Source organism: Marmota monax, unplaced genomic scaffold (assembly GCF_021218885.2).
Source record: "Marmota monax isolate L192 unplaced genomic scaffold, Marmota_monax_Labrador192_F-V1.1 WCK01_AAM20220418_F8-fsc00022, whole genome shotgun sequence".
In the NCBI taxonomy this organism is placed as follows: domain Eukaryota; kingdom Metazoa; phylum Chordata; class Mammalia; order Rodentia; family Sciuridae; genus Marmota; species Marmota monax.
This window is the reverse complement of record NW_026695215.1, coordinates 4,731,703-4,758,044: the sequence shown is the minus strand read 5'-3', so window position 1 is coordinate 4,758,044 and position 26,342 is coordinate 4,731,703. Positions and strand designations below refer to the sequence as shown.

At 43.1% G+C, this 26,342-nt stretch overlaps 1 protein-coding gene across 2 annotated transcripts in view; it reads right to left on the bottom strand.

Annotated features, from left to right (window-relative positions):
* Positions 1-26,342, bottom strand: part of Kcnab1 (potassium voltage-gated channel subfamily A regulatory beta subunit 1) — a 308,966-nt gene that overhangs the window by 208,490 nt on the left and 74,134 nt on the right. Inside the window, exon 1 of one of the 2 annotated variants that reach the window (XM_046431731.2) lies at positions 6,813-8,200. The exons of the other annotated variant lie outside the window; for it this stretch is intronic. Within the exon in view, the coding sequence (XP_046287687.1) occupies positions 6,813-7,033 (221 nt within the window). The 5' untranslated portion in view covers positions 7,034-8,200. Of the gene's footprint in view, positions 1-6,812; positions 8,201-26,342 lie in introns of those variants that run through there. 2 annotated transcript variants of the gene reach the window in all.

The window sequence follows — 26,342 nt, the reverse complement described above, 5'->3', positions numbered from 1 at the left end:
TGATTCTTAGAAAGAAGAGCCAGTTTTTTTCATGACTGCTGTGAAAGGAGATTACCCAATTTCTTCAGAGGCCTTTATAAGTCGCTGCTGTATGTTGCAAATTGGAAAAACAGGACAGATTTCTCACGAGGGCTGGACCAGATGGCCCGCGCGAGTGCTCTCAAAGTCCTCCCTAGCTGTCGATTTCAAGAAAAAGAAAATCGTTGCTGGGCTTCTGTTTGGGTTTCCAGTCTGGGTAACAGAAAATTAACCTGCAATAAGGATTTTTAAATGTATTTTGATTGTGACTTTCAGGAGCATGTTTTTCAAAGTGATGTCTAAGGACACGGAAGAGGGTGTGAAGTCCGACTCAGAATTCCTGGCCAAGCATGCCCCTTCCAGTGCTGACATGTAGCAGATGCATCTGTTCGTCTCTTTCTGAGATCCCAGTGCTTTGGACGCTGTGACGCTGAGCATGCCAACTAAGCATGCCATCATCTGGAAGTTGATTCATGTCCCGCTTCGGAACATGGACCAGCAGAGAGCTGCCCTGGGAGTACTTTGGGGTCCTAATTGCCCTGCAGGTGATGGAGAAAGCTGCTGTGGCTGTCAGCACTCAGCAGGGCTTTGCTTCTTGAGATAAAAGCTTGAGCTGCAAACTGTGTATATATACAGGAAGGAATTGTCTTTTCTAGAAATGCTTCATGCACTGTGCTTCCATCCTGTGTTAAAAAATGGGGCATAAGCAAGAAGCTGCCACGCAAAAGCTAAAGGAACATCGGAACCCAGTCTGTGGAGTCAGGAGACCTGCGTTTGGCCTTGACCATCCCTGGCCTTCCTAGGTGACTGACCTAGGAACTGCATTCTGCACTGGGCAATGTGTCTGCAGAAGGTGGCATCCAAGTTAACTCAGCAGCACCCACTGAAAACTCACTCATTTTCTAGTGATCACAGTGTATTAATCATTCTCAATGTTGAAATGGACATTTATAATATTTTTGCCTTAAATTCTTCAGCCTCAATCAGTCTGTTTCCTAATTCCAAGAGTGGAAAGCTATTAACAGAAATGTTTTTTTAAGCACACAACACAGTTAACTTGCAACATTGAAGCATTTTTTTAGTGTCTAATTGTCATTTACCTAAATGGTTTGACATACTTAAAGGAAATATATGAACCAATGTTTGTGAATTTAACTCTTTTCACAAGGGGGTTTTCTCTTCTAAAAAGATTTTAAGGAATACTCAAGGAAATCAAGAGTCCTATATTTTGATTAGATTCCCTCAACCCAAATCTTATCCTGTTCATGAATTGATATACTAAGGAGAGATTATGAATTTGATGAAATGAATTTGAAAAATCAAAGTGAAACTTAGGAATTCCATTTTCCCTTTGAATATGATGGGATTTTTCCTCCTCTCAGAACATTCTCAAATTCTCATAAATTGAAGTGTTTGTAGAATTTTTAAAAATATATAACTTCTTTAAAATGAGGGCACTTCTAAAGAGGGTCATTGAGTGGACTTGGAATGAAGGACTTCATTTGTAACAACCAAAGTGAAGACTGCAGTTAGAAAATGAGATGTTTCTGGAAACTCTGGATTGATTCCTCTATGCTCACATACGCTCACGCCTCCACACGCACACAGCCCCACCCCAGCCCCACACTTCCAAAACCACGGAACTAGAACAACATTTGCCTAAAAACTTCCAGGAGGCTCCCTCCCCTCCTACCATTTTCTCACCATCCCCTAGATGCCAGACTTCTGACTGGTGCCTCACAGAGGTGGGATAAACTCTACGAGGTTGACTCAGCAACTAATTTTCAGGAAGGCCTCCCCCTACCCACCCACCCATTTCCACCATCCTGCTCTAGGTAGAGAGAAAAAGCCACATCCATGGGTGTCAGTGAAAATGACAGCAGCATTCTCCACCAAAAAATTAAAAAATAATATAAAGCCTGGCATTTTAAATAACCAAGCTGCTCTCTTCTCTGGACTAAAATCAAATATTTTTACTTGAAACACAGTCACCAAGCTGGCTCTTCTCCTCCTCCTCTCAGGTCCACCCCTTTCCTCCTGCTTTTCCCCTCACGGAGACTTGCACACACATACACATACAAAGGCACACACACACACAAAGGCGCACGCGCGCGTGCACGCACACACACACACACACACACACACACACTTAGGGTCTTTTATGTAATCAGTTGACAAGATTAATCTTTCACTTGAATTGCTTTGATTCAAAATCTGCCCACCATTCGTGGGAGGTAAAAAACTGCAGATGCGGTGTGTGCTTTAATAAAGAGGCTATGACAGGAATGTCATGGGAGGGGCACCTGTTGGCTGTCCTGAGTCCTTTCTATATAGTCTTGGTTTTCTATAGGAAAACAGAGAGCCATGAAATTCCACACAAACTCTCTTGTTTCAAACCTACAACTCTTCGATTTTAAGAGGAAAACAGTGAGAGTCAACCCTGCCTAACCGAATTTTGAGACATACACCTGCTCCAAAACCTTTACTTGTTCCCCCACTGCCGGCGTTCATCTTGTCTAAATGGCCCACCCAATCTCCACGGTGTCATCATCTGACACCTTTATATGGTGGCAAGAGTTTCTCTCCCCACTTCCCTGCATAAACCCTCTGGGAGGGAGAAACAGTCAACTTTAAAACATTACCTACTATAAGATTCCATTTATTTAATATTCTTGAAAAAGTAAAATTATAGAGAAGGCTTACAGATTGGTGATTACCAAGGGCTTGGATGGGGGAGAAGGTAGTGGACATGGCTTTAAAGGGGTAACATGGGGAAGCTTGTGGTTACAGAAAAACTCTGCTTCTTCATTATGGTGGTAGTTACACAAGCTTAAACACTAGATAAAGCTGCATAGATGCATAAATATGTACAAATGGATACATGTAGAACTGGTGAGGTCTGAATATATTCTTTGGACTGTGCCAATGTCAGTTTCCTAATTTTGATACCATCTTATCCATACACAAGGTGCTACCACTGAAGAAATATGGAATTCAAGGGTCACAGAAATTCTCCGTACATTTTTTCCTTTTTGCAAAATCCTGGGAAGCTGTAATTATTTTTAAAAAAATTAACAGTAAAGTGTGGTCAGCCTTAGAAAAGGGAGGACTGAAGTTTCAAGTGGAATTTAAAGATTATTGCTCAGAAAATATTTCTTTTTGTAAAGAATCATCTTAAATTTTCAAAGCATGTTTCTTGTAATAATATACAACAAAATTATATTGCCATGGATGTATATGTTTCAAACATTTTTTTTTCTCAATGAAACTGGGTCCATTGATACTCAAATTGTTCGAGAACTAAAATAATAATTTTAGAATGGAGAGGGGGAGTCATCAGTGCAAATGGATTACTCTGAAATGACAGAAGCTCTGAGACCATGGCAAACATTAGTAGCTGGATCATTCTAAAATGTTACTTAAAAAAAATATACCTTGCTTAACTTATGTTCGGAGTGATTTGCTATTTTGATGGATGGAATATTCATGCATGTGGTTACATCTATCATGATTAGGATCTACCACATGTGGTTGAGGTCTCCATCAGACTAACATGATGTAATGCACTCTCAGAATAAAACAAATGCAAATCTAAAACCAAGGAATTACCAAGCATTGACAAAACACAACTGTAAAAATGCAAAGAACAAAGTAGTCCTGTGCCCTTTACATGCAGGATGTCCCCAGGATAAACATTAGCAGGGACTCTTATTCTCTGGGACTAACAATATTTGAATGGAAGAATGTTCTAGGGATTTTTTTCTATCTTTAGCCTTGAGACAACAGTCAATTTTATGCAAAATTCTTGCATGTTGATGGTGAGAATATAATAGTGACTTGGAGCATTATCCTTGCAGAATACAGATGCTTTGCACAAGGGAATGAATTCTTTCTGAAATCCAAATCCCATGGAATCTTAAGTAAGGGATGGTAATCACAGGCTATGTATGCTGTGAGTTGGGATTGAAAGATCATAAAGCATTATATAAGTAAAAGGCATTCTACTTATCTGTCAGGGTAAAGAGTAGACCTTCAACTGCCAGTAATACCTTACAGCAGGTAGACCTGAAACAAGTCCCTGGGATAGCAAAATGGACCACAGATATGAGCAGTGATTGTCACAAGACACAATCACCAGCTCTACAATTAAAACAGAGTCAGCAGCCTCAGAATGGATAACAGAGTTGGCCCAGGCTTAACTCTTACCTCCCCCACCTCCACAGGTAGCCTTCATAAGAATGTCCCACAATAGGAAATCCTATTATTGAACTGTTCATCTCCTTAGTTAGGGTCTGCCTCCCCACTCTGGATGTCTGGCACACCATGGGTGCTCAGTGAATCTCCACTGGCTGGGCAGTGCCTCTTCATATACCAACACTGCTGATAGGCAATGGTTAACCTCTAGATACTGTAAACACAAGAACTGGGGGTGCTACTAAGAGGAAAACTTCTCTTAGAAGAAAATAACTTCTCTGCAGAAAAGCGCAAGATAACAGTGCTTTTTATCATCCAAGGGGTTCACAGAAGTTCTGACCCTGCAAACCATCTTCCAGAATGAGTGAGAACATTATTTCAGCGCCAACTGACCAGGAATTTCCACCCTAGCTTCCCCATGCAGTATCCAGACCTTCTCCATTCCACAGCATTATTTTTTTATTTGTTTTCTGCTATTTGTTAACAAATAGTCCACATATACATATTATGCTTTAGGGATCACAATGTGATAAAAGGACAATTCAGCTAATTAAAATATTTCCACTGTTTCCTCTGAAGTACACAGCTGCCCTCATCCCTTCCAAGCTACAAAGCTTAGTATTTGGCCTTATCTCATGATCTCTTTCAGAAAGGTCACTCTGAGTGAACTTGAAGGGGGTGGGGGTAAGTTATGGTCACACACACACCTGACACCATGGACGGAGTGATTCAGAACAAGGGGAGCAGAAAGGGGGCAAAGATACTTAGTCACAAAATAACAAACAGTGCAAAGTACACTGAAGACCCCAGATGGCTGACTTTTTGTAGGAGAAGAGCTGTCCTTAGTCATCAGTAATGAAAGACACCCAAGCAAGTCTTGGTCATGCACTGAGCTTTTGAAAGAGAGACCATTACCTTCCAATCTGAGTTGAGCATGCTGACAGAAAAACCTTAATGGAAAGCTCCTGGCTTCCTAAAGAGCTCCCAAGGCCAAACTCCCCCTACACAGCCATCCACAAACAACTGTGAATCTGCTGCCACAAGAACTACTTTTTATTCCTTCGAGTTTACAAAAAGAAAGTTTATAGGGCAGTTAAATGCCAGAGTCTCCAGTGAAAACAACCTTCTGTGATTGACCTTAACTCCGGAGCGTCCTGGCCTGGGGGCCTGCAGGAAGGCAAGACGTTCATCTCCAACCCAGCAGCAGAGCTGCATGTCCACAGGGCAGGGGCTGGGTGTGTGCCACAAAGCAGCAGCAGAAAAGGCCAGTGCGCCAGACTGCGGTCTCACTCAGGGAACTGCTACTGTGGGGTTCCCTCTTCATCATGCCAAAGTCAAGAAAAGCAGAGGCACATTGCTGACACTTGAGGGTTGATTGGAGGCAGACTACCTGTATTTGCACTGCAGTTGGGGCCAAGAGCTTCAGCTACAGATTGTTTTGGTTTTTTCTCATTCCAGGGCTTTCTTTCTCAATGGCTCAGAAATATATCAAAACAATTGTGCTTGACATACTTTCAAGGAGAAGCTTTCCTGTAACTCTGCAAAGAAACTTCTTCCAGGGGACACCTTGCATACACATAGGCTTAAATGTCTCCTGCTGCACCCCCATATGAATAAATCTTAAGTGTGCATTGTTTTAATTGTATTAAGCACATCCTGTCCCCAAACCTGGTTCCTGACAAAGATGAGGGAGAGTTAAATGTAAACAATTAGTAAAATCATATCTGCTAGTTGAAGTAATGAAAGCCTTTGGAAGATGTATCAGTCAGTAGTTTCTCTCTAGTATAGCCACAAATGATGTTTAGAAACAAGAAGCACAGCGATTTTAAAGAAATAAAATCAAGAAAGCTTGGTGCAAAGCAAATATAATGAGGAGGTAAGAATTACATAATTGAATAATGATTTTTTCTTTTTACTTATCAAACTTAAATCACTTTGTATTAAGGAGCATTAGCTATTACTGGGAAGATTTCCATCTTTGGAAAATATCCTAAAGGAAGAGTGAGCTAAAAAAATTGATGATGAAACTAGTAGTATTGCAACAATTGACTTTCCATATTTTACAACAACCTCTGGATTTTATTTCAAGCAGTAATTTAGATTTAAATGTGGCAATGTTCATTCTGATTTACCATTGTAGGTGTTTTTTCTATAACAGAACTCCCTTAAAAGCTTTGCCTACCATTTACTACCTTGGTTTTTCAAAGGATAAATAGGAGTGCTGTGCTAGATGAGAAACTATTTCTGACAGTATAATCACAGAAGCTACATCTGTAGCATAAAACAGGGCAAACGCATTTGCTCCTGATAAACTATGCTGATCTAACTGCCCATTTCCAGCAGTTTGTGTTTTCTTCCATAGACTGGAATTTATACAGCTCCCAAAGTCTAGAACATACAAAATGGGCCATATTTTTAAAAATTACACATGCACACACCTTGGGCTTTTCCATCCTCCTCAAGAGCTATTTTAAAAACACCTGAGATTCTAAATTGAGCAACCCACCGACAAGCGAGTCACTTTTGCAAAGCAATAAACCGTTCCGTTGCACCTGTATAGAGCATGGAAACCCCGGGTTTAGGGAATCTTACATCCATACCTATATTTCATGCCCGTCTGCTTTGCGGTGGACTCTTTGAGGGAAATGTGGTGCTGAGGGGTGAAGGTCCCCAGGCTGCGTGCGATGATCGCGACCGTGCGGAATTTGGCCCGGGCTGCGTTCACCACATTGGGGGCGGCGGAGCTCTGCTTGCTCAGAAGTCGGTCCTCACCATTCCGACTCTTCAGATTGTGCTCTGTGCAGGCTATGGAGACTTGCATTGCTTCCCCGGGCAGCGCACGGTCCCTCGGAACCCCGCAACACAGGCAGTCACGAGAGGCTGAGCCGCTGAGGGGTCTCCGCTCGTCCTAAACCGGCTCGCTCCCCTGTTCCCGGGGATGCCGTCAGCGGAGTCCTGGCAGCTGACTTCAGAGCCGGCAGAGTGACAGGAGAGTTCCGGGTTCGGGGATCCGGAGAAGTAAACAGCCAACCCCGAAGTTGTCAGGGCAGCTGGAGCGCGGATCAGGCTCCCAAGTCGTCCCTGGCAGTAATCTCGGTTGATTAAACAGCCAAATCCATGCGGTCTGGAGGCTGTCGCCGAGGCTAGAGCTGAGCATTCATGGTGATTGCACAGGCGCTGCCAGGAGCCAGTCCGCGGTGCCTGAATGCGGGCTCGCTGCTGGGCGCTGGCTCAGCTCAGCGCAGGCATGCCGCAAGATGCGCGGCCAGCGCGCTGGGGCCACCGGCAGCACGCTCGGCCGGCGCGCGGAGCACCCCAGGAAGCAGCTAATCGCAAGCCGGTTCCCGCGGGCCGGCGGTCTCCATCCACGCCGCCGTCGGCTCCCTCCCTCCCCCGCTCTCGGAGGACGTGGAGGCTGCTCAGGACCCCTCCCCACTCATTCTCGGGCGAAAGCCTGGGTTGCTTAGCCCTCACCGATTCCGGTTTGCAGCTGCACGGAGAAGCGGGCAGGTCCCTTAAAGAGCCTTTGTGTGCGGTGGGAAAGCAAGGATCCCTTTCACCAGACTCTGGCTGTGAGAGTGGGGAGGGCTGCTCCACAAAGGGAGCTCTGCCCAGACAGACCGAATCCTGCTGCAGCCCAACAGTTGGAACTGGGGGAAGGCAGAGTGGGGGTGCTTCTGCCGCGGAACATGCCAGTGAACCAACACGTGAGCGCTCTGCTACTGGCTTGCGAAACGCAGCTTGAAACCCCTGCTATTAGCCTTGTCAGGGCTCCTTTCCCCTCTGCGCCTTGTTCTTTAAGCTGATAAGTTTGAAGTTTCCTGAAAAGCTAGAGTGAAGACTTTTTTTTGGAGTCTAGTCGGCCCACTTGCTGCAAAATCTATTCTGAATGCCAGAGGAAGGAACAGGATGCCCCCAAGGGGCAGCAATTTGGCACCCCTCAGGAGGGGCTGTACCAGCTGAGCCGCAGGCCTGTTATTACCACCCAGAGCCAGAAAGGTCCAGGAAGGTGGCAGGAGCCAAGCACATGTCCAGCTGATCCTCTGTGGCCAGCTGGTGAGGAAAAGCCCTACCCCCACTTCAGGGATGGGCAGCAAGACGTCACTGTGGACCCTGAATCCCCATCAGGCAGGATGGGGATTGTCTAATTCAGTGTCAGATGCAAAGCAATTGCACGAAAATGTAGTTGGACCAGACTAAGCACAATTGGCTGGTGATTGACTTCTCCATTTGAAATACGTGGAAATCCAATGATTCAAACGCAATAAAGTTATGACTTCTGCAAAATCATCTTTCTACGTATGGTGCCCAACACACCGCTGCTGTCAAACAAAAAGGAACAGCATTTAAATCAACCATGTTTGTGAATGCCATCTCTGCACGAGGCCATGGAGATCACATTGTTAGAAAAAAAGGAAGCACTGCTCCTTCTCAAGGAATAGACAGATCAAACATGCAGTCTTATGGGGGCTCATTAGCAGTGCTGGAAGGTGCATTCTGACATGCCCCACTGCCAAATGCACTAGCATGACGTGGAGGAGGACTGCAAGAGGACTTCATTTTGATCCATTCCCTACTAGGTACCTGACTCTGTAGGGTACCCAACTGCTTGTGAAGGGGACACAAAGATGACCAGGACTGTGGCTGGATTCTCAAAGAGCTTAGGAGGCCTAAACAATCCTCCTGGCAGGATAGGACTTTGCCTGGGGCATGAAGGAGTCAGATTTGATTAGCAGGCAACAGTCTGTTTGGTGGGTTTGGGGAGGGCACATATTCTAGTTGCGTCTATTGGTATACAAAAAATACTAGCTGGTCTGACCAATTCTTCCCAACAAAATTAAGCCTGTAGGAATGAAATTTTCAAGTAGAATATGTGCCCCATTGCCATTTTGTCACCTACAGATTAAGACCTAAACCACTTGGGGACTCCCAATCTTATCCTCCACACTCTTCCCTCTCTTTACTTTAAAAAGTAAAGCTGCGCTGAGCACACTGGCTATCCAGGGAGGGCTGAGAACTTCCAAGGGAGGGGAATCTGGACCGGTTAGCAGAAGTGGCTTTCAGCTTTGCCAGAGAACTGGCAGAGCCATGCCTGGAAGCACAGCCAGGGCCAGAATAGGGAATAGGTTATCAGCACAAAACCTGCCAGGCAGAACGCTCTGAGTCACCTCCTCCTCCCCCACAGGACCACGCAGAGTGCCTGGTGCATAGCAGGCCCTCACTTTGAATGACTGAGAGGGGGAGGTAAGGAAACAAAAGAAGGAGGGAGGTGGATGGGAAGATGCTATATTCTTGGATAAACCTGCTTCCTTCAAACCCAACACCAAAGGAAACCCTGTGCCTGCCAGTTTCCGCACAGCCCCTCACTTGAAAGGAGCGAATAACTGTCCCACATTCACGTCCGCACCTCTGTGTGTAGATGAGTCCCAGCCTTCAGGACATGCCTCAAAGAGAATCAAAGGCTGTGGCCAGCAGATGCTCACAGAGCAAGCCTCTCCTGCAGCCTGCAGCCGCCTTCTCAGATCTGACGCCATGCAGGCCTTCTGTCAGGCAGCCAGCAGCTCGGTGGCTTCCCCCTGCCATCCTCACCCTTCCCAGCATTTATGGAGCAGTCGGTCTCAGGAGCCCGGAAATTAGATAACAGTTGGCTATGAGGATGCTCATTCCTAATAAGTTTGTGCTAACAGGCCACATGCTAATTAAGCTGGGGAAATTAGACTTGGAATATCTGTCTTCTCATTGTGCCATAGGGTTTGGGGGAACCTTCACTGTGCTCATTTCAGGTTTCGACCAAGGCCCATGAACACACAGGGAGAGCTGGATGTAAATGTAGATACAGATATGGTTATGGGTGGATTGATCCCCCAAACTAACATGTTGAAGCCCTGACTCCCCATTGCCTCCCAGGGGGACTGTATTGGAGACAGGATCTTTAAAGAGGTAGCTGAGGGAAAAGGAGGTCACAAGGGTGAGTCCTAGCTAACATGACCCTGGTCCTCAGAAGCAAAGGCCATCAAATGGATAAAGAAACTGTGGTATATCTACACAATGGAATATTACTTAGTATTAAAAGAGAATAAATGTTAGAGTCTGTAAACAAGTCAGGATGGCGCCTGGCATTTTGCCAGAGAAATGTTAGAGTCTGTAAACAAGTCTGGATGGCGCCTGGCATTTTGCCAGAGGGAGTGATTTGTGAAGTAACGCCAGCGAGCCATTAAGTGTGGTGATTCCTTATTGGTTGACTGCTGTATCTATTTTATGTTAATTAAGATAAGCTGTGTGGAATGTATATATACCACTCCTGTCCTACAATAAACGGCTCCTACTGCTGTATGAATCTACACAAGTTGCTCGTCACTCCCCGGTTATTTTGCTGCAGCCGGACTGCGGCAAATAAAATTATGTCATTTGCAGGTAAATGGATGGAATTGGAGAATATCATGCTAAGCAAAGTAAGTTAATCCCAACAATAAAGGCCAAATGTTCTGATAAGTGGATATTGATCCATAACAGGGAGGGGCATGGGAAAAATGGAGGAACTCTGGGCAAAGGGAAGGGAGAAGTGGGGAGGGGTTATGGGGGCAGGGAAGATGGTGGAATGAGATGGACATCATTACTCTAGGTACATGTATGACTGTATATAGGATGTGACGCTACATCGTGTACAACCAGAAAAATGAAAAGTTATGCTGCAATTGTGTTCGACGAATTAAAATGCATTCTGCTGTCATATATACCTAATTAAAACAAATAAATTAATTAATTTTTTTTTAAAAAAAGGAGAAGAGGCCATCAGCCCAGACACACATTCGAAGCCACAGAGACAAGATAGCTGTCCACAAGCCCTGCTGGCATTCCATCCCTGAGTCCAGCCTCCACAGCTGTGAGAAAGCAAACCCCTGCCATGCTGGGTATCCAGTTTGTGTTGTACTGCAGTGGCAGCCCCCCCAAATGGGTAGAGGTGTGGATACTGTTTGTTTTCATTGTAGTTCTCAGAGTATTAGTTGTAAGAAACTATTGGAGCTTACTCAAGAAGATGCCTCTAGAAGTCAATGTTGGATTTTGGTAAATAAATATCATTGTCCTACCACTACACACACTACACACGGGCTTTGCAGAAGGGATTCACAGGCAGGTCAGGGCTCCTCTCCATAAAAGCAGAGGCTCCTTTGTGTGACTGCTGGTAGAAGAAGTGGTGGATTCCAAGCACGTGTGGCCTGTCCCTTGTGCTAAGTGATCTTATTCTGCTAATTTGCTTTTTTTTTTTGGGGGGGGGGGGCACAGGGAATTCAACCCAGGGTGCTTAACTGCTGAGCTACATCTCCAGTCCTTTCTATTTATTTATTTATTTAAATAAATAAATAGTAATATTTTAATTAATAAATAAATAATTCTTTATTTTGCTTAGGGCCTCACTAAATTGCTGAGGCTGGCTTTGAGCTTGCAATCCTCCTACCTCAGCCTCCTGAGCCACTGGGATTATGGGTGTGAGCCACCACGCCTGGCCCAATTTCCCTTGTAAAGGCTGGCTTTGTGGCTCTTACCCTCAGCAGAGTGGTGGAGAACCTTCCCCCACAGTGAGGTCCTCCATCACTACACCTGGGGCCTCAATGTTTCACAGCTGTCCATGCTTCTTGTTCCTTGGATGGAATATGAGGGTGGCATGCATTTGTAAGAACTCCTCTTGCTCTGTGATGCCTTGAGGTTCTTTTTAGAGAGCTGTGGCAGCTGCACCATTGCATGTGGCCAAATTATTACTTACTCTTGGGTTTTGCCTGGGTCTCAGCTGGCCCCTACTCATGGATTGATATTTTGAATTCTTCAGCACTAAGGTCAGCCACATGGGGTCACGATGACAGAACTGTTTAAGGACAGACACTACCCAGTGTCTTTTCTCCTCTTGCTCATCATAGAGTCTTCCAGGGTCACTGGAGGGATGTTAGGATGTGGAGTCAGTTGAACTTGAATCCAGATTCTCCTCTACCTCATCCTTTCCTTGTGCCACAGAGAAGGGTGCTAATGCTCCCTGAGCTTTAGTGTCCTCACAGAGTCAGATTGAGGCAAGAGGATGGTTCTCCAAAGGAGCGACTGCCATCATGAGCTCCATTTTGCAGAGGAAACGCGACATGCAGAGAAGTTATGTCACCAGCCCAGGGTGTACCGAAGAGCCAGGCCTCGAGGCAGCAGCCTGCAGAGCTTGGCTGTAACCACTCCACACAATGCCCCTCACTGTAGAACTCCCCCTCGAGGTCTTTAAATAGTGCCATTTTAGAAACTCAAGTTAAAAGAAATCCTATTCTTACCATGAATGATAGAAAGACATTCAACTTCAAAAATCTAGAAATCTCAGAACAATTAAATCATCCACACATGGTGGTTTTAAATATGTCTTTTATCAATCTTTTCAAATAGTTGGTGATACTTTATTCCTATTGCTCCAAAAATTTCCCCCAATTATTGATTGATTTAATTCCTTACCAGTAAAGTCAGAACCACGTGTGTTTTATTGAGATCACCTAGATATTGTGGTTTATGTTCATTGGAAGGAAACCACACCCAGCAGGGGCCAGGAAACATTCAATTAGGCAGCTAGGCAAAGCCGAGTTTATCCAAAGCAAAACAATATCTGCTAATACTGGAAGAACATTCCACACACATATATAGGTGGCAAGACACTTTATGTGCTTATTATTTGTGATTGAAAGAGTTGTTAGGGGCGAGAGTTGGCTATTTATCAGAAATTCTTAAGACGTGGGTTTGGGGAGCCAGTTATTATATTCTGAGAATTTGAACCAGCCATAAAAATTAGCACATGCACAGCTTTTGCAATAGCAGAGAAAACAACATTGAAAGGCCACATTGAAATGCTCAAGGCTGTGCTGAAAAGAAGAGGCTTCCAGATGTCTGCCCTCCTGCTTCTCTGGAAAAGCAGGCTCAACAGAGAGCCCCACCAGGAAAGTCAAAGGGTAGGCTCAGAACAAATGCTCTCATGCTACCAGACACATGTCCAGAGCCAGAACACAGTTAATCAAAGAAGACCTGAGCTTTTCAATAAACACTGAAGCTCTATCCATGGCCACTGGTAATTATTTCCTGAATTTGAAAAATGTGACACGTCAAATGCACCACAGACCTCTAGTACATGTCCATCATTTTTACTTCAAGGCCAGGTGCCATAGAGTTACGGGAAGCAGGGCTGGAGCACAGTCAGCCTTAATTGGAAATCACTTCACAACCTCTGCAAAGGAAACAAATGTGCTTCAAAGATTTGATTAACAAGATAGTCTATTATAAACTCCCATGCCAGGGAGATTTAAACTACTGAGAGTGGGAAGGAAGGAAGGAAGGGAGGGAGGGAGGGAGGAAGGAAGGAAGGGTTTTTGAGTACCTGCTAGGTTCCAGATGCTGTGATAAAGGTTTCTGTGTCTGTTATCTTATCAGGAGGAAATGGAGAAAAGCTTGTTTAAAAGCTTGTTTAAAGCTTAGGTTAATCACGTAAATTGATTGGATTTTAAGTATCTTTAGGTGGAGTGACATAAATATTCATCTTAACTCTTTGCAAAACTGAAATGAATCAGTCTCTGTAAGAGCTTCCCACAAAACTCCAACCTTGCATGGTGGGGCAGGAAAAAAAGATTCAACCTGCAAATCTTTCAAAATAATCAGTTACTGGTTCACAATCCATTTGTTTCCATTCAAATTTGGGCATCTTCTTCCACATTCGTCCTTGTCTTACAATAGTAATGTATTTTTATATTTAAAAAAAAGGTATGTTTTCTTGCTTCTTTTCTACTTCATTCATTTTTAGAAGTGGGAGTGTTCTAAAGGGAGAAGATCAAGATTCTGAGATTCCTTTTCATTTAAGTTCTTCCCTCTGGCAGATCATAGAAAGTTAATGTAGGAGAGCCCTCAGCCTTTCATCACAGTTAGTGAAGCTCATCCTAGGGACTTAAATATCAAGATCTCTGTGCTCTAGGTACCTATTAGGATGGATGTTATCAAAAAAACAAGAGATCATGAGTCTTGGAGAGGATATAGGACACATGTTAGTAGAAATGCAAATTGGTATGGCTGTTATGGAAAATGGTCCAGAGGTTTCTCATCAAATTAAAGACAGAATACCACATGGTCCAGCAATCCCACTTCTGAGTTTATAGCCAAAGGAAATGAAGCCAGTATCTTAAAAAGAGAGCTGCACTCCTGTGTTCATGGTAGCCTCATTCATAATAGCCAAGTTATGGCAACAACCAGAGAGTAATGAATAAAGAAAATACAATGGAATATTATTTAGCCTTGAAAATAAAGGAAGTCCTTGTTCTTTGCTTATATTTTTATTTTTCCTGTAATGTAAAATTAACTTTTTAAAAATAAAAAAAACTATTTTAAAAACCTATAAAAAATAAAAAATAAAGGATGTTCTGCCATTTGTAATAATGTGAATGAAACTGGAGGACACTATGCTAAATGAAATTAGCAAGATACAGAAAGACAGATACTGCACTATCTCACTTACATGTAGAATCTAAAATAGCCAAATCCACAGAAGGAAAGGATAGAAGGGTGGGACTTGGGGTGAGGGGAAATGTGGAGATGTTAGTCTGAGGGTGCACAATTCAGTTTGGTAGATGAATAAGTTCTGGAGACCTACTGTTTGGCCTGGTGACTACAGTTAACAATATTGTTAACAATACTGAATACTTAAAATTTGCTAAGAGAGTATATCTCAAGTGTTATCACAAAAAGGAAGAAAGAAGGAAGGATAGAGAGAGGAATGGGGGCAGAGTAAAGAAGAAGAAAGAGAGAGAGAGAGAGAGGAAAGGAGAGAGGGAGGGGAAAAGGCTAACTATGTGAGATATGAATACCAGGCAGCTTGGTTGTGATTTTTTCATGATGTACATATGTATCAAATCATCAAGTTGTACACCTTAAATGTGTACGATTTTTGTCAATTATATCTCAGTAAAGCTGAAAAAAATTAGGAAATATTAAATAACTTGCCCAATATTACCAAACTACTTGGTGGCAGAGTCTGAACAATATCCAGATATCCTAATCTGTATTCAAAGGTCCTTTTTACTATAATACAGTTACATTTAAAAACAAAAGAAAACTAGTTCTATCTTCTACCAAAAAATTACCTAGTTTAAGGAAAAACACTCTCATCTTGTGCTCTACTGAGTAGAATATTTTCTATAATAATTACGATGCACGCGTATTTCTTCTAGTAAGTAAGATGAAATAAAATTTAAAGTTATTTTTCCTATTATGAAATCATCACAAATTCATGATGGAAATTTTTAGGAAGCATAGGTATTTCTCTTCAATATGTGTGAAACCAGGCTACAGAGCTGGGGTTAAAAAGGACTAGATGGAACAAAGAGGAGAGATGCCATTCATTAACCCAGACTTCAAATACAATCATAAGGGCAATATTTTCTTGGTTTTGATGCTTTTTAAATTTTCCTTGCATATCTTTAAGGTTGTCAGTGACGCTGCTGCAGCTGTTTACCATAGCTGAGTATTTTTCAAGATATGTATCAGTGACCCATGCTGTCATTTTGTATTTGTCCACTTATCTTTTTATTTTTTTGTACTGTCTGCCCTTGAACCAATTATTTGCCATCACCTTCGTCAGTAAGCATTTTTTTGTTGTTCAGTCGACAAATCCCACGCTCTGATGAGGAAGGAGGCAGGGCTCTGCCCCTTCATGGGCCTCCTGGCCTTGCTAGGAGAGCAGCCATGCATGGGTGACCAGCTGCCTGGCCTGCAGGATGGCACAGCTGACACACATCTCAAGGAACATGGGCAGACTGTGGGTTGGGGCAGTAAGAGGAACCACAGTGGCATCAGAGAAGCTCTGGCAGTAAGGGCTAAAAAGAGCACAGGCAAAGGAAGGGAGCGGCCAGGGAGCTGGCCACACCAGCCCCAACGCAGTGGTTCGCAGCCTGTCAGCAAATGAGCTGAACACTTTGTACACAACTTTATTTGGGAAATGGGTTTATGCGATAAGTGATGCAGAACAGTGCGCATGAATCGCCCGGGGTCAGGAGAGAGCAGCCTGGACTCCAGGGCCAGATGAGAACTCCTGGCTCAGGGAATGGGGGCAGTGGCTGTTAAAGGAAAAATTTAGTTGGGGATTCTGGCCAGGCTGGGAGTGAGGATGGTGCTTAAGGCAGGTCGGTCTAGAGGCCAGGTGTAGGGTGTCCTGGAGGTGTAAGGGACTTAGGCAGGAAGAGCAGCAGGAGATTGCTGGTCAGCCAGTCAAAGGAAACCCCTGGGCAAGCACGGTGCTCCTGGGGGAGATGACGCTGAGCCCCCAGTGGAAGAAGGGTCCACAAAGCAATTCCCACAGCAAGAGCCTGTTATGATGGGCCAGAAGGCGTCTATTTCTGTAGAGATAAAAGGACATACTATGTATCCAAATGGTACCAGTACTTCCTGTGGCTAGTGGGATCTTGGTGTTAGTGCAGGAGTGTTCAGAGGTGAGAAGACTGGATTGTGGGAGCTGTGACCTCGTCAGCTCAACCTAGTTTGAATGGACTGACTAAATGGTAACTGTAGGCAGGTGGGGTGTGACCTGAGGAGGAAGTGGGTCCCTGAGGGCTGCCCTGGAAGGGTGCATCTTCCCTATGACCCCACCCACCCAACTGCTTCCTGACCCCACTGAGAGCTGAGCTGCTTTCCTCCTCCACTGGATCCTTCCCCCATGATGTGCCATCTCACCCCCAGAGCCAGAGCAATGCAGCCAGACATCTATGGACTGAGACCTCTGAAACCACGGCCCCAAGTAAACTTTCCCTCCTCTAAGTTGTTCTTGTCAGGTTATTTAGTCACAGTGACGCAAAGCTGACTCACACATATGGGTAATTTTTTATTTCCTTTATTTTGCTAGTACATGCTTTCCTGCTGTGAGAAGATATTACTTTTATATTATGAAACAAAGTGATATCCTGAAAAAAAAAATGGTGCTTGAAGTCCAGGAGACCCTGCAGGTATGCATGTCCTGGATGAAAATTCAAGACTTCTTTCCATTTAGTTCACAGCACCCAGTAGTTTGGAATAAATTTCATTAAGCAGACTCAGTTAACTTTCAACAAACAAGTATCCAGGGGAAGATTATGCAGAACACAAGCATTAAACTTTGCTGACAGACACAGAGAAGAACTTAGCAAGTCAAATAACTGTTGATTTGATTCTCCATAGATGCCATGATCCATTAAGGCCAGAAACAGGTCAACATGGAATTTTCAGGGAGGTCGGACTAGGGATTGAACCAAGGGCCATGTGCATGCTAGAAAGAAATATGGAACATAAGGGAACTGCGGGAAACAGTCACTCTATGAGTTATATTAACTAAGGATGGAGGGCCCTGCCCACAGTTGGCCTCTAGGGTAATTGGAGGAGAACCTATTTAAGTCCATAGTTGATCAAATTAATGTGAGCTGAGCTCCGTGGGGAAAAGGGAGTGTCTCTACCTACTCCATAGCTGAGTGGAGAGCCAGGTGTCTGATGACTTCCCATGGACTGAATAAGAGGCTTTAAACCAGCCTCTGAGATATCGGATGAGACCTTCTACCATAGAAACTGAACCAGTGTGTTAACATTTCTGAAAATCTAATGATTATACTTCATCCCTGGTATTCTGCTTCCCTCCTGTGTCCTTCCTCCTACCTACATTTTACACAGTTCTGTGGTGACAAAATAAAAGAGGATGAGAGAGATATAACACGGTATTTCTACGTGGACTATTGGCAAAGGAGCAGGAGTGAGGAAGGGATTGGATAAAGGAAAGAATCTGAGCTAAAATCCAATGTAGAAGATTTGAAGAGGGACAAAGCTTTCAGTTAATCCAATGACAGAGCTCCATGGGGAGGTGAAGTACATTGGGGGCAAAGTTTCTATATTTTACCATAATTAAGTTAATTTTAAGCTGAAGTAGTTTGTGCTTAAAGGACTTATTGTAATTGCTAGAGCAATCATGGAGAAAATAACTCACAGAAATATTTTTAAACCAATAAAATAATTAAAATATTTATTTTATACAATTGAAGGCTATCAAGAAGGAACAGCATAACAAAGAAGGAAAGGAGACTTTAGAAAGCAAATAGAAACAAAATAAGTGTAAATCAAAGTATATCAACAAATACATAAAACACAAATGGTCTAAACAACAAGACAAAGATTGTCATAATGAAAAAACAAGAACCAGTTATGTGCTGTCTATAAAAGATACACTTTAAATTCAAAGGAAAAAATAAATGAAAACAAAATTATGCAAAAAGATATATCATGCAAATTAGCAGCCATGAGAGACCTGCAGTGACAATACTACTATCAAAAAAAAATAGATTTTAAAATAAGAAACATTATTAAAAATGTCATTTCATAAAAATAGAACTGTCAATATATCAGTAAAATATGACAATTGTAAATATATGTGCACTTAAAGACAGCCCCAAAATACTTGAGACAAAAACAATAGAAGTGAGAGGAAAAGTAGATAATTCAAACTGATAGTTAGAGATTTTAACCCAGCTCTTTGTAATTGATGGAACAACCAGAGAGACCCTGCCACTGCAAGGATTTTGAAGACAATGTCAATCAACTGTGTGTAATGATATATAGAACACAGTACTCAATGACTGCAGAATATACTTCTTTTTAATTACATGGGGTATTCTTTAAGACTGGCCATAAGCTAGTCCAGAAAACAGGTCTTAATGTACTTAAAAGAGTTGAAATCATAAAAACATATTTTTCAAAGACTATGAAATCAAATTAGAAATCAAAACCAGGAAGAAAATTGGAATATTCTCAAATATTTGGAAGCTGAACAGTATTCTTCTAAATAATCTATTGGTCCAAAAAAGAGATAATGGGGCAATCTAAAAATATTTTTATTCCATAAACAGTTAAAATTTATGGAAAGCACCTAAAGTGGCACTTTGAAAAAATGGATAGCTTTAAGCACCTCTGTCAGAAAAGAATAAAGGACTTAACTCAGTAATCTATGCTGCCACTTTAAGAAAATAAAAAAGGAAAAATAAATTAAACAAAATTAAGTAGAAGAAAAGAATTGCTCAAGAGTGAAAATCAATGAAATAGGACGTAGGAAAACAGAAGAAAATCAATGAAATCAAAATTAGTTCCTTGAATTATCAACAAAGTTAACAAACCTTTAGCAAGACTGACTGAAAACCCACTAACAAAGTCAGAAATGAAAAAATGACATCACTACTAAACCTCCCAAATTAAAAGGACTAAGGAAATACAAATGAACTCAGGACTAAAAAACATTAGACCACTCAGTTGACAAGGACATATCCATAAAGCTACTCAAATCATCAGAAATGACTTGAGAAGAAAGAGAAAATAAAAATAGACCTATAATAAGTGAAGAAATTGAATTAACTTAAAATATTCCCACAGAGAAAAGCCCCTGCCCAGAATGCACCAGCAAATTCTTGTGCTTTAAGAAGATAGAGTATCAATCTTTCCCAAACTCTGGAGGACCAAGGAGGGAGCCTTGCCCACCTCTTCCTTGAGGTATCATTTGCTCTCAAAGCAACACAAAGACATCCTAGGAGGAGAAACCACAGGCTAATTAATACTTATGAACAGCAATGCAAAAACCCTTAGCAAATTATTACCAAACCAAATCCAGCCACATTGAAAAGGATGTAGGCCATAAACAAGTAGTCTGCAAGTCAGTTTAAAATTCAAAATACAGTTAATGTAGTATACCACATAAGTAGAAAATCATGGGAAAGCACTAAACCCTCTCTGCTGAGAGCCACGGCCGAGTCTGTATGGCCCCTGGCATTTTGCCAGAGGGAGTGGTTTGTGAAGTAATGCCAGCAAGCCATTAAGTTGGAGATTCCTTATTGGTTGACTGATGTATCTAGTTTATGCTAATTAAGATAAGCTGTGTGAAATGTATAAATACCTCTGTTGTCCTGCAATAAACGGCTTCCACTCCTGCTGTATCAACGTACACAAGTTGCTCGTCACCCCTGGTTATTTTGCTGCAGCTGGACTGCGGCACCTCTCAATACACGCAAAAAAGTCACTCAACAAAATCTAGTACCCCTCATGATAAAAACTTTCCCAACAAGGACCAGAAGAGACTTTTATGATGAGAGCCTCTGTGCAGACCTCATCGCCAACATGGACTACAAGGTGAAAGAGACTGAATGCTGCTCCTCTGAAGAGGGAGCAAGGACCTTGCCACTCTTCCCAGTGCTGTACAGGAAGCTCTAGCTTGTGTAATTAAAAAAAAAAAATTAAAACTGCCTTCGTTCATAAATGGCATTATCCTGTATGTAGAAAATCTCAAGCCGTTCATCAAAATTGTTAGAAATATTAAATAAATTTAACAAGTTCACAGAATATAAAATCACATTACAAAATCAACATATATCTACATAGTAGCAATGAACAATCTAGAAGTAAAATTAAGCAGATCATTTTATTTACAGTAACATCAGAAAGAATAAAATACAGAAAAATATATTTAACAAAAGTGTGGGTCTCATATGTTGATTACTTCTTGACACTGATGAGAAATGAAAGATGATATAAATAATGTTTCTAGTCATGGATTAAATAGTTCATACTGTCAAAATGTAAGTTTTTCTAAATTGAGGTAGAAATTCAATGCAATCCCTATCAAAAGACCAGTAAGTTATTTTTTAAATTACCAAATGATTCTAAAATTTATATGAAAATATAAAGAATTTAAATAGCCAAAACAGTTTTAAAAGAGAAGAATAAAGCCTGGGGACTCACATTATCTATTTTTAAAACTTACTACCCAGCAACAGTAATTGACAGAGTGGGGTATTGATAAAGAACAGGCATATAGGTTGATGATAAAGGACTGGGAGTCTGGAAATAAGTCCTTATGTTTATGCGCGATAAATTGATTTTTGATAATGGTGCCAAGACTCAATTGAAAAAGGATGGTCTTTAAAAAAATTGTGCTGGTTCAATTGTATATCCATCTGCAAAGAAAGAAAAATAACAAGAAAAAAGAACTTAGGCCCTCACATCAAACTCTGCACAAAAATAAACTCTTAATCATAGATCTAAAACTTAAATTGAAACTCTAAAACATCTAGAAGAAAACAGGGGAAACCTTTGCAATCTTAGTTTTGCAAAGTATGACACCCAAAGCCATGGTTTTCTTCTATAAAAGGAAGAATGAATGATATGGCAAACTTCATAAAAATAAAAAAACTATTTTACTTCTTAAAGATATCATTAAATAAATGAAAATATAAGCAATACACTGGCTAAAAAAAAGGAGTCTTAAAAAATGTCTTATCACACATCTGATAAGACCTGTCTCCAGAATATTTAAAGAACACTAATTACTCAGAAAAAAGAAGCTATACCCCCAAAACAGGTGAAAGATTTTAATAGACATCTTACTAAAGAGAATAAGTGGATGGCTACTACAAACATTAAAAGAAGCTCCACCTTATTTAATACAAATTAAATTCACATTGACACTCCCCTGCACTGTATCTATAAAAGAAACTCTCTAGCAAGGGTTAGGAGAAACTAGAACCCTTGGGCTTGCTGATGAGAATATGAAATGGTACAGCCACTACAGAAATTGTTTGGCAATTTTTTTAAAAGTGTTACAAACATATCACACAACCCAGAGATTCCACATCTAGGTGTGATAACATATCCATTACTGAATGTTCACAACAGCATTCGTTACAACATTCAAAACCAATAAATTATCAAATAGCAAATTGATAAATATTATATTTATGGAATTCTATTCAATAATACAAAGGAATGAACTGCTGATACAGCCAACAACATGAAGCATCCTCAAAAACATGAAGTAGGGTTGGAACGACAGCCTTCAAGACAATGATACAATCCTACAGTGATAAATGTTTACCGAGAGGATGTGGCGAATACGGAACACTTTTGCACTGTTGGGACTGTGAATCATTACGACCACTATCGAAATCAGTTTGGAGATTCCTCAATGGAACCACCATGTGACCCAGTTATCCCACTCTTCAGTATTTATCCTAAAGAATGAAAGTCGTCATACTACAGTGATACATGCACACCCATGTTTGTAGTGGCACAATTCACAATAGCCAGACGTGGAACCAGTCCATCAATGGATGAATGGATAAAGGAAATATGGTGTTTTAAAACACAGTGGAGTTTTATTCTCCCATAAAGAAGAATGGAATGGAATTTGAGGGAAAATGGATGGAGCTTGAGAACATTGTGTCAAGTAAAATAAGCCAAATTCAGAAAGTCAAGGGTCATTTGTTTCTCTCATATGTAGAAGCTAGAGAAAAAAGGAAAGAAAGGTTAGGGGTGGGGGAATGTCATGGAGATTGAAGGGAGATCAGTAGAGGAAAGGGACCCGACTATGGGATGGATGGGAGTAGGGAAATACTAGGGAACGATATGGCCAAATTATATTGTTATGCTGTGTGCATGTAGGAATATGTAACAACAAATCCCACCATTATGTACAACTATATGCACCAATAAAAATATGGGGAAAATATGATGTAGATTGGAGAAGCCAGACCAAGAGGAAGGACCTCATGTTACAGTCAGTCACCTGCCGCATGAGGACGTTTCGGTCATGGTAGACTGCGGCTATGTGGTACTCCCAGAGTGTCATAGCAGAGCTGAAAGTCTACCCTCACCTAGGGACATCGTGGTAGTGGTAATGCAGAGAGACAGGGCTGGTGCCGGTGGTGAGGCCACTGGAAACAGACCTACCGTGTTGCAGCCACACGGAAAGGAGAGCAGCTCAACTCCCACTATGCCTGGCACTCGATGCTGACGACGAACAACGGCGACTGGTGTGTCTGCTACACATTTTGTCGTTATTTTAAAGTGTACTCCTTCTAGTTATTTAAAAACAAAACAAAACAAAAAAACTGGCACACAGTGCGCCCTATTGGGCCAGCAAAGGCCTCACGCATGCATCTCCTGGTTGTGTGGAATGGTCGTCAAGTGACCATCTGGACCTTTGGCTCGTGTCCTGTACACTTGAGGGTGTTCGCACTTCTCAGGATGCATCTCAGTCCTTATGTGCCACTTGCTCAACTGTAACTTTATTTTTATGATATGTCTAAGAAAAAAAAGCCATGTTTACAGAGACAGAAAACAGACCAGTGGTTGCCTGGGGCTGCAGATGGGAACAGGGATTAACAGCAGACAGGCACAAGGGAAGTTTTTTGAGGTTATGGGAATGTCCTAAAATGGAATTTTGATTATGGTTGTACAAACCTATGAATTTATGAAATCACTAAATGGCACATTTATTTGGGGTGAATTTTATGGCATATAAATTGTACCTGACGAAGTTGTTAAAACACACACACACTCACACATACACACAACCAAACACAAGTTTGCTGAGAGAGAATGTTTGCTCTTGGAATCCCCAGATTTCTCTTGCAAATTAGAACCAAAGGCAGGCTGTGAACTTGGCACCTCCCCCAGCCGCAGCAGGGTGGTCAGAGCCGTGGGAAGCCCTGAGCGCAGCTCCAAGGTGAGTGAGAAGAGCAGTGAGCGGGGCACTGCTCCTTCAGAAGGGCCTGTGTCTCTCCACCACCCAGCTGAGCTGCCAGAATCCCTGGTTTCCAAGGGCACTCAGGATCCCACGTGGGATGTGGCCCTGGACCTGGGACACAGTGCAACAATGGCGGGAACAGCTCCAGAGCAGCCTTTCAGTCGCCCACACCGAAGCACAGCCAACAAAGCAGCCAAGGGCCAGCAGGACTCAGAGGTCGCAGAGTGCAGAGCTGGCCACCGAGGTGGTCCAGGGTTTGCAGCCAAAGATCCTGAGCACAGCAGAATGTCCCCAACGACTAGGCAGCACAGCTTTGGAACCCACAGGCAGCAAGCAGGCAGGAAGCCTTTCAGAGGAGAAAGACAGGAAACAGCTAACAAGGACAAGGCTGACACAAATACTCACCACCTCCTGCTTTGGTAACTGGTGAGTTACCTTCAAAAGGTCCCTTTAGGGGCATCTGCTTCTCCCTACCCTTGGCAAACTAGGGGCTTTAGGACACGTTGAAGACAGTTCAAAAGGAAACTCTCTCCCTCCCTCCCTTTCTCTCTCTCTGTGTCTCTGTCTCATTTTGCTGCCTTTATTGGATACTTAATGCAGGTTGGGAAGGCTGCTGGAGCTGGGGGTTGAATGGTGTGACCTTTGACCTCAGGCCTCCTACACTGACCAGCCAGCAGAGCATTCCATGTTCCCTGATAGTCAACTCTTCTGGGCCTGAAGGAGTCTCATTTTATCAGAGTAGGAAGTCCACCAGGTGGACAAGGTGCTCAGAGATAATGATGGTGGCAATTGTTGTCACTGGGATCCACGCTTGGAGCCAGAGGCAAACCTCCAGCTGCTACGGCTGATGCTGCCACCCCTGCCGCAGCCAGCCAGTCCAGGTGGCGTTCTCTGGGTTAAACCCCAGCTGTTACAGGTTCTTTGGCAGGTCGGTTAGCTCATTTGCAACTCCATAAGTGACATTTTGAAGTGAGATACCATTAAACAAAATCCAATCAGAAGCAAGGTCATCCCACTTCCCTGCTGTCCAGACGGGAGTGTCTTTGTGTTCCACTGCAGAGGGGCACTTGCCATCCACAGCCAATGCCCTTTCCCAGGCCCAGTGCTCCTCATTAGCAGCACAGCATGTTATTTATAGACTGTGGTTGTTTGTTCAAGAGCATCCGTGGGGAGGAAGCGAGCGCGGGTGCTTGGATTCCTAACATGTTTGGCTTGGGGCCTTTTCTTTTCATTGAGTAGGAGTGAGTTATTTAATGTTACGTGCAGGTACATGGGGAAGTATGTTCCTTCCAGAAAATGATTGATTTAAATTTCCCTGTAATCATTCTTAATTGCTAACTGTCTTCTGAAATTTCAAAGGCGGTCGTGTGGAGGAGGGAGGACATGGTGGTGTTGTTACATAGGACAGGAGCAGGGCGGAGAAAAACTGGCAGCGGGCAGGTGAGGCACACAAGACTTGGTCACGGGGGCTGAAGGGCGGCACATCAGTGGCCCACCTGGAGATGCAGAGGAGCATTCCCTGGAAGCATTAAAGCGATAGCCTCACAACTAGTCACCAGTATGTACTGAGGGAGGGCTTGCTTCTCTGAGTGGAAGCTGGGTTATCAGGGGTCTTTGAGGTAGGAAGAGACTGAAAAGTGCTAGCACGACTCCAACCTGTTCTTCTGGCCCATCCAGACCTCTCCTTTGGAAAATAGCATCCTCTACGGCAAGGTGGGGAAGACCCCCGCTCCCAGCTCCTGTGTGTACCTGTGGCCCAGCCCATCAACCAGAGTTGGCTTTCCCAGGTCACATGACCGACTCAGGCATGGTGCTGTGGCCCAGCATAGTCCACTCATGACCCATACATGGGTGTTACAGGAGAAGAGACTCTCAGGCTTCTGATTGAAGCTAGTTAGGCCTAAAGCCATCTGAGGCTTTAAAAGGAAAGCACCTCCTGAGTGTAAATGGACATCACTATGGTGCCCATGTGCTCTGGGGACCCAGCCTCCCAGTGCCTTCCTCAGCAGGTGGTGATGCTCTTTCCCATTCTGATATTTGGTGACTTAACCATTTGGCTTCTGTATCTGCTACTTTGAGGTCCTCAGACCAACTAACTGTAGCCCCTGCTCAAACTCTCCAAGGTGAGGAAAAACCGGGCTTCACTGTCCCTGTGACACACTTGGTGAACCATGGCTCGCACACTCGGCCAGGGAAGACTGCCTGCATAGATCCCACAGCCAACTCCTCAGGACTGTGGCAACGAAAAGGCAGCCTGCGCCTTTCGGGGAGAAGAGTTCCAGACTTGCTGCAAACTCCTTCTGTGGAGGGATGCTGTGGGCCTGGGCGCTGTCCTCAGAATAGGGCTCCGGGCTTTACATAGGCAAACCACCCCAGATCTACCCCCAGACTATTCCAAGAGTCCTGCCTAATTTTAGGTTTTTATTTTCCAATTCCCTTTTAATCTTTCTGTTTGTATTTGTGTCCGTGCTGAGTGGCTGATGGGCAGGGACTGATAGGGAAGGCGGCAGAGCATTCTGCCCCTTTCCTCCCTTTCCGGGGCTCCTCCGCCTCACAC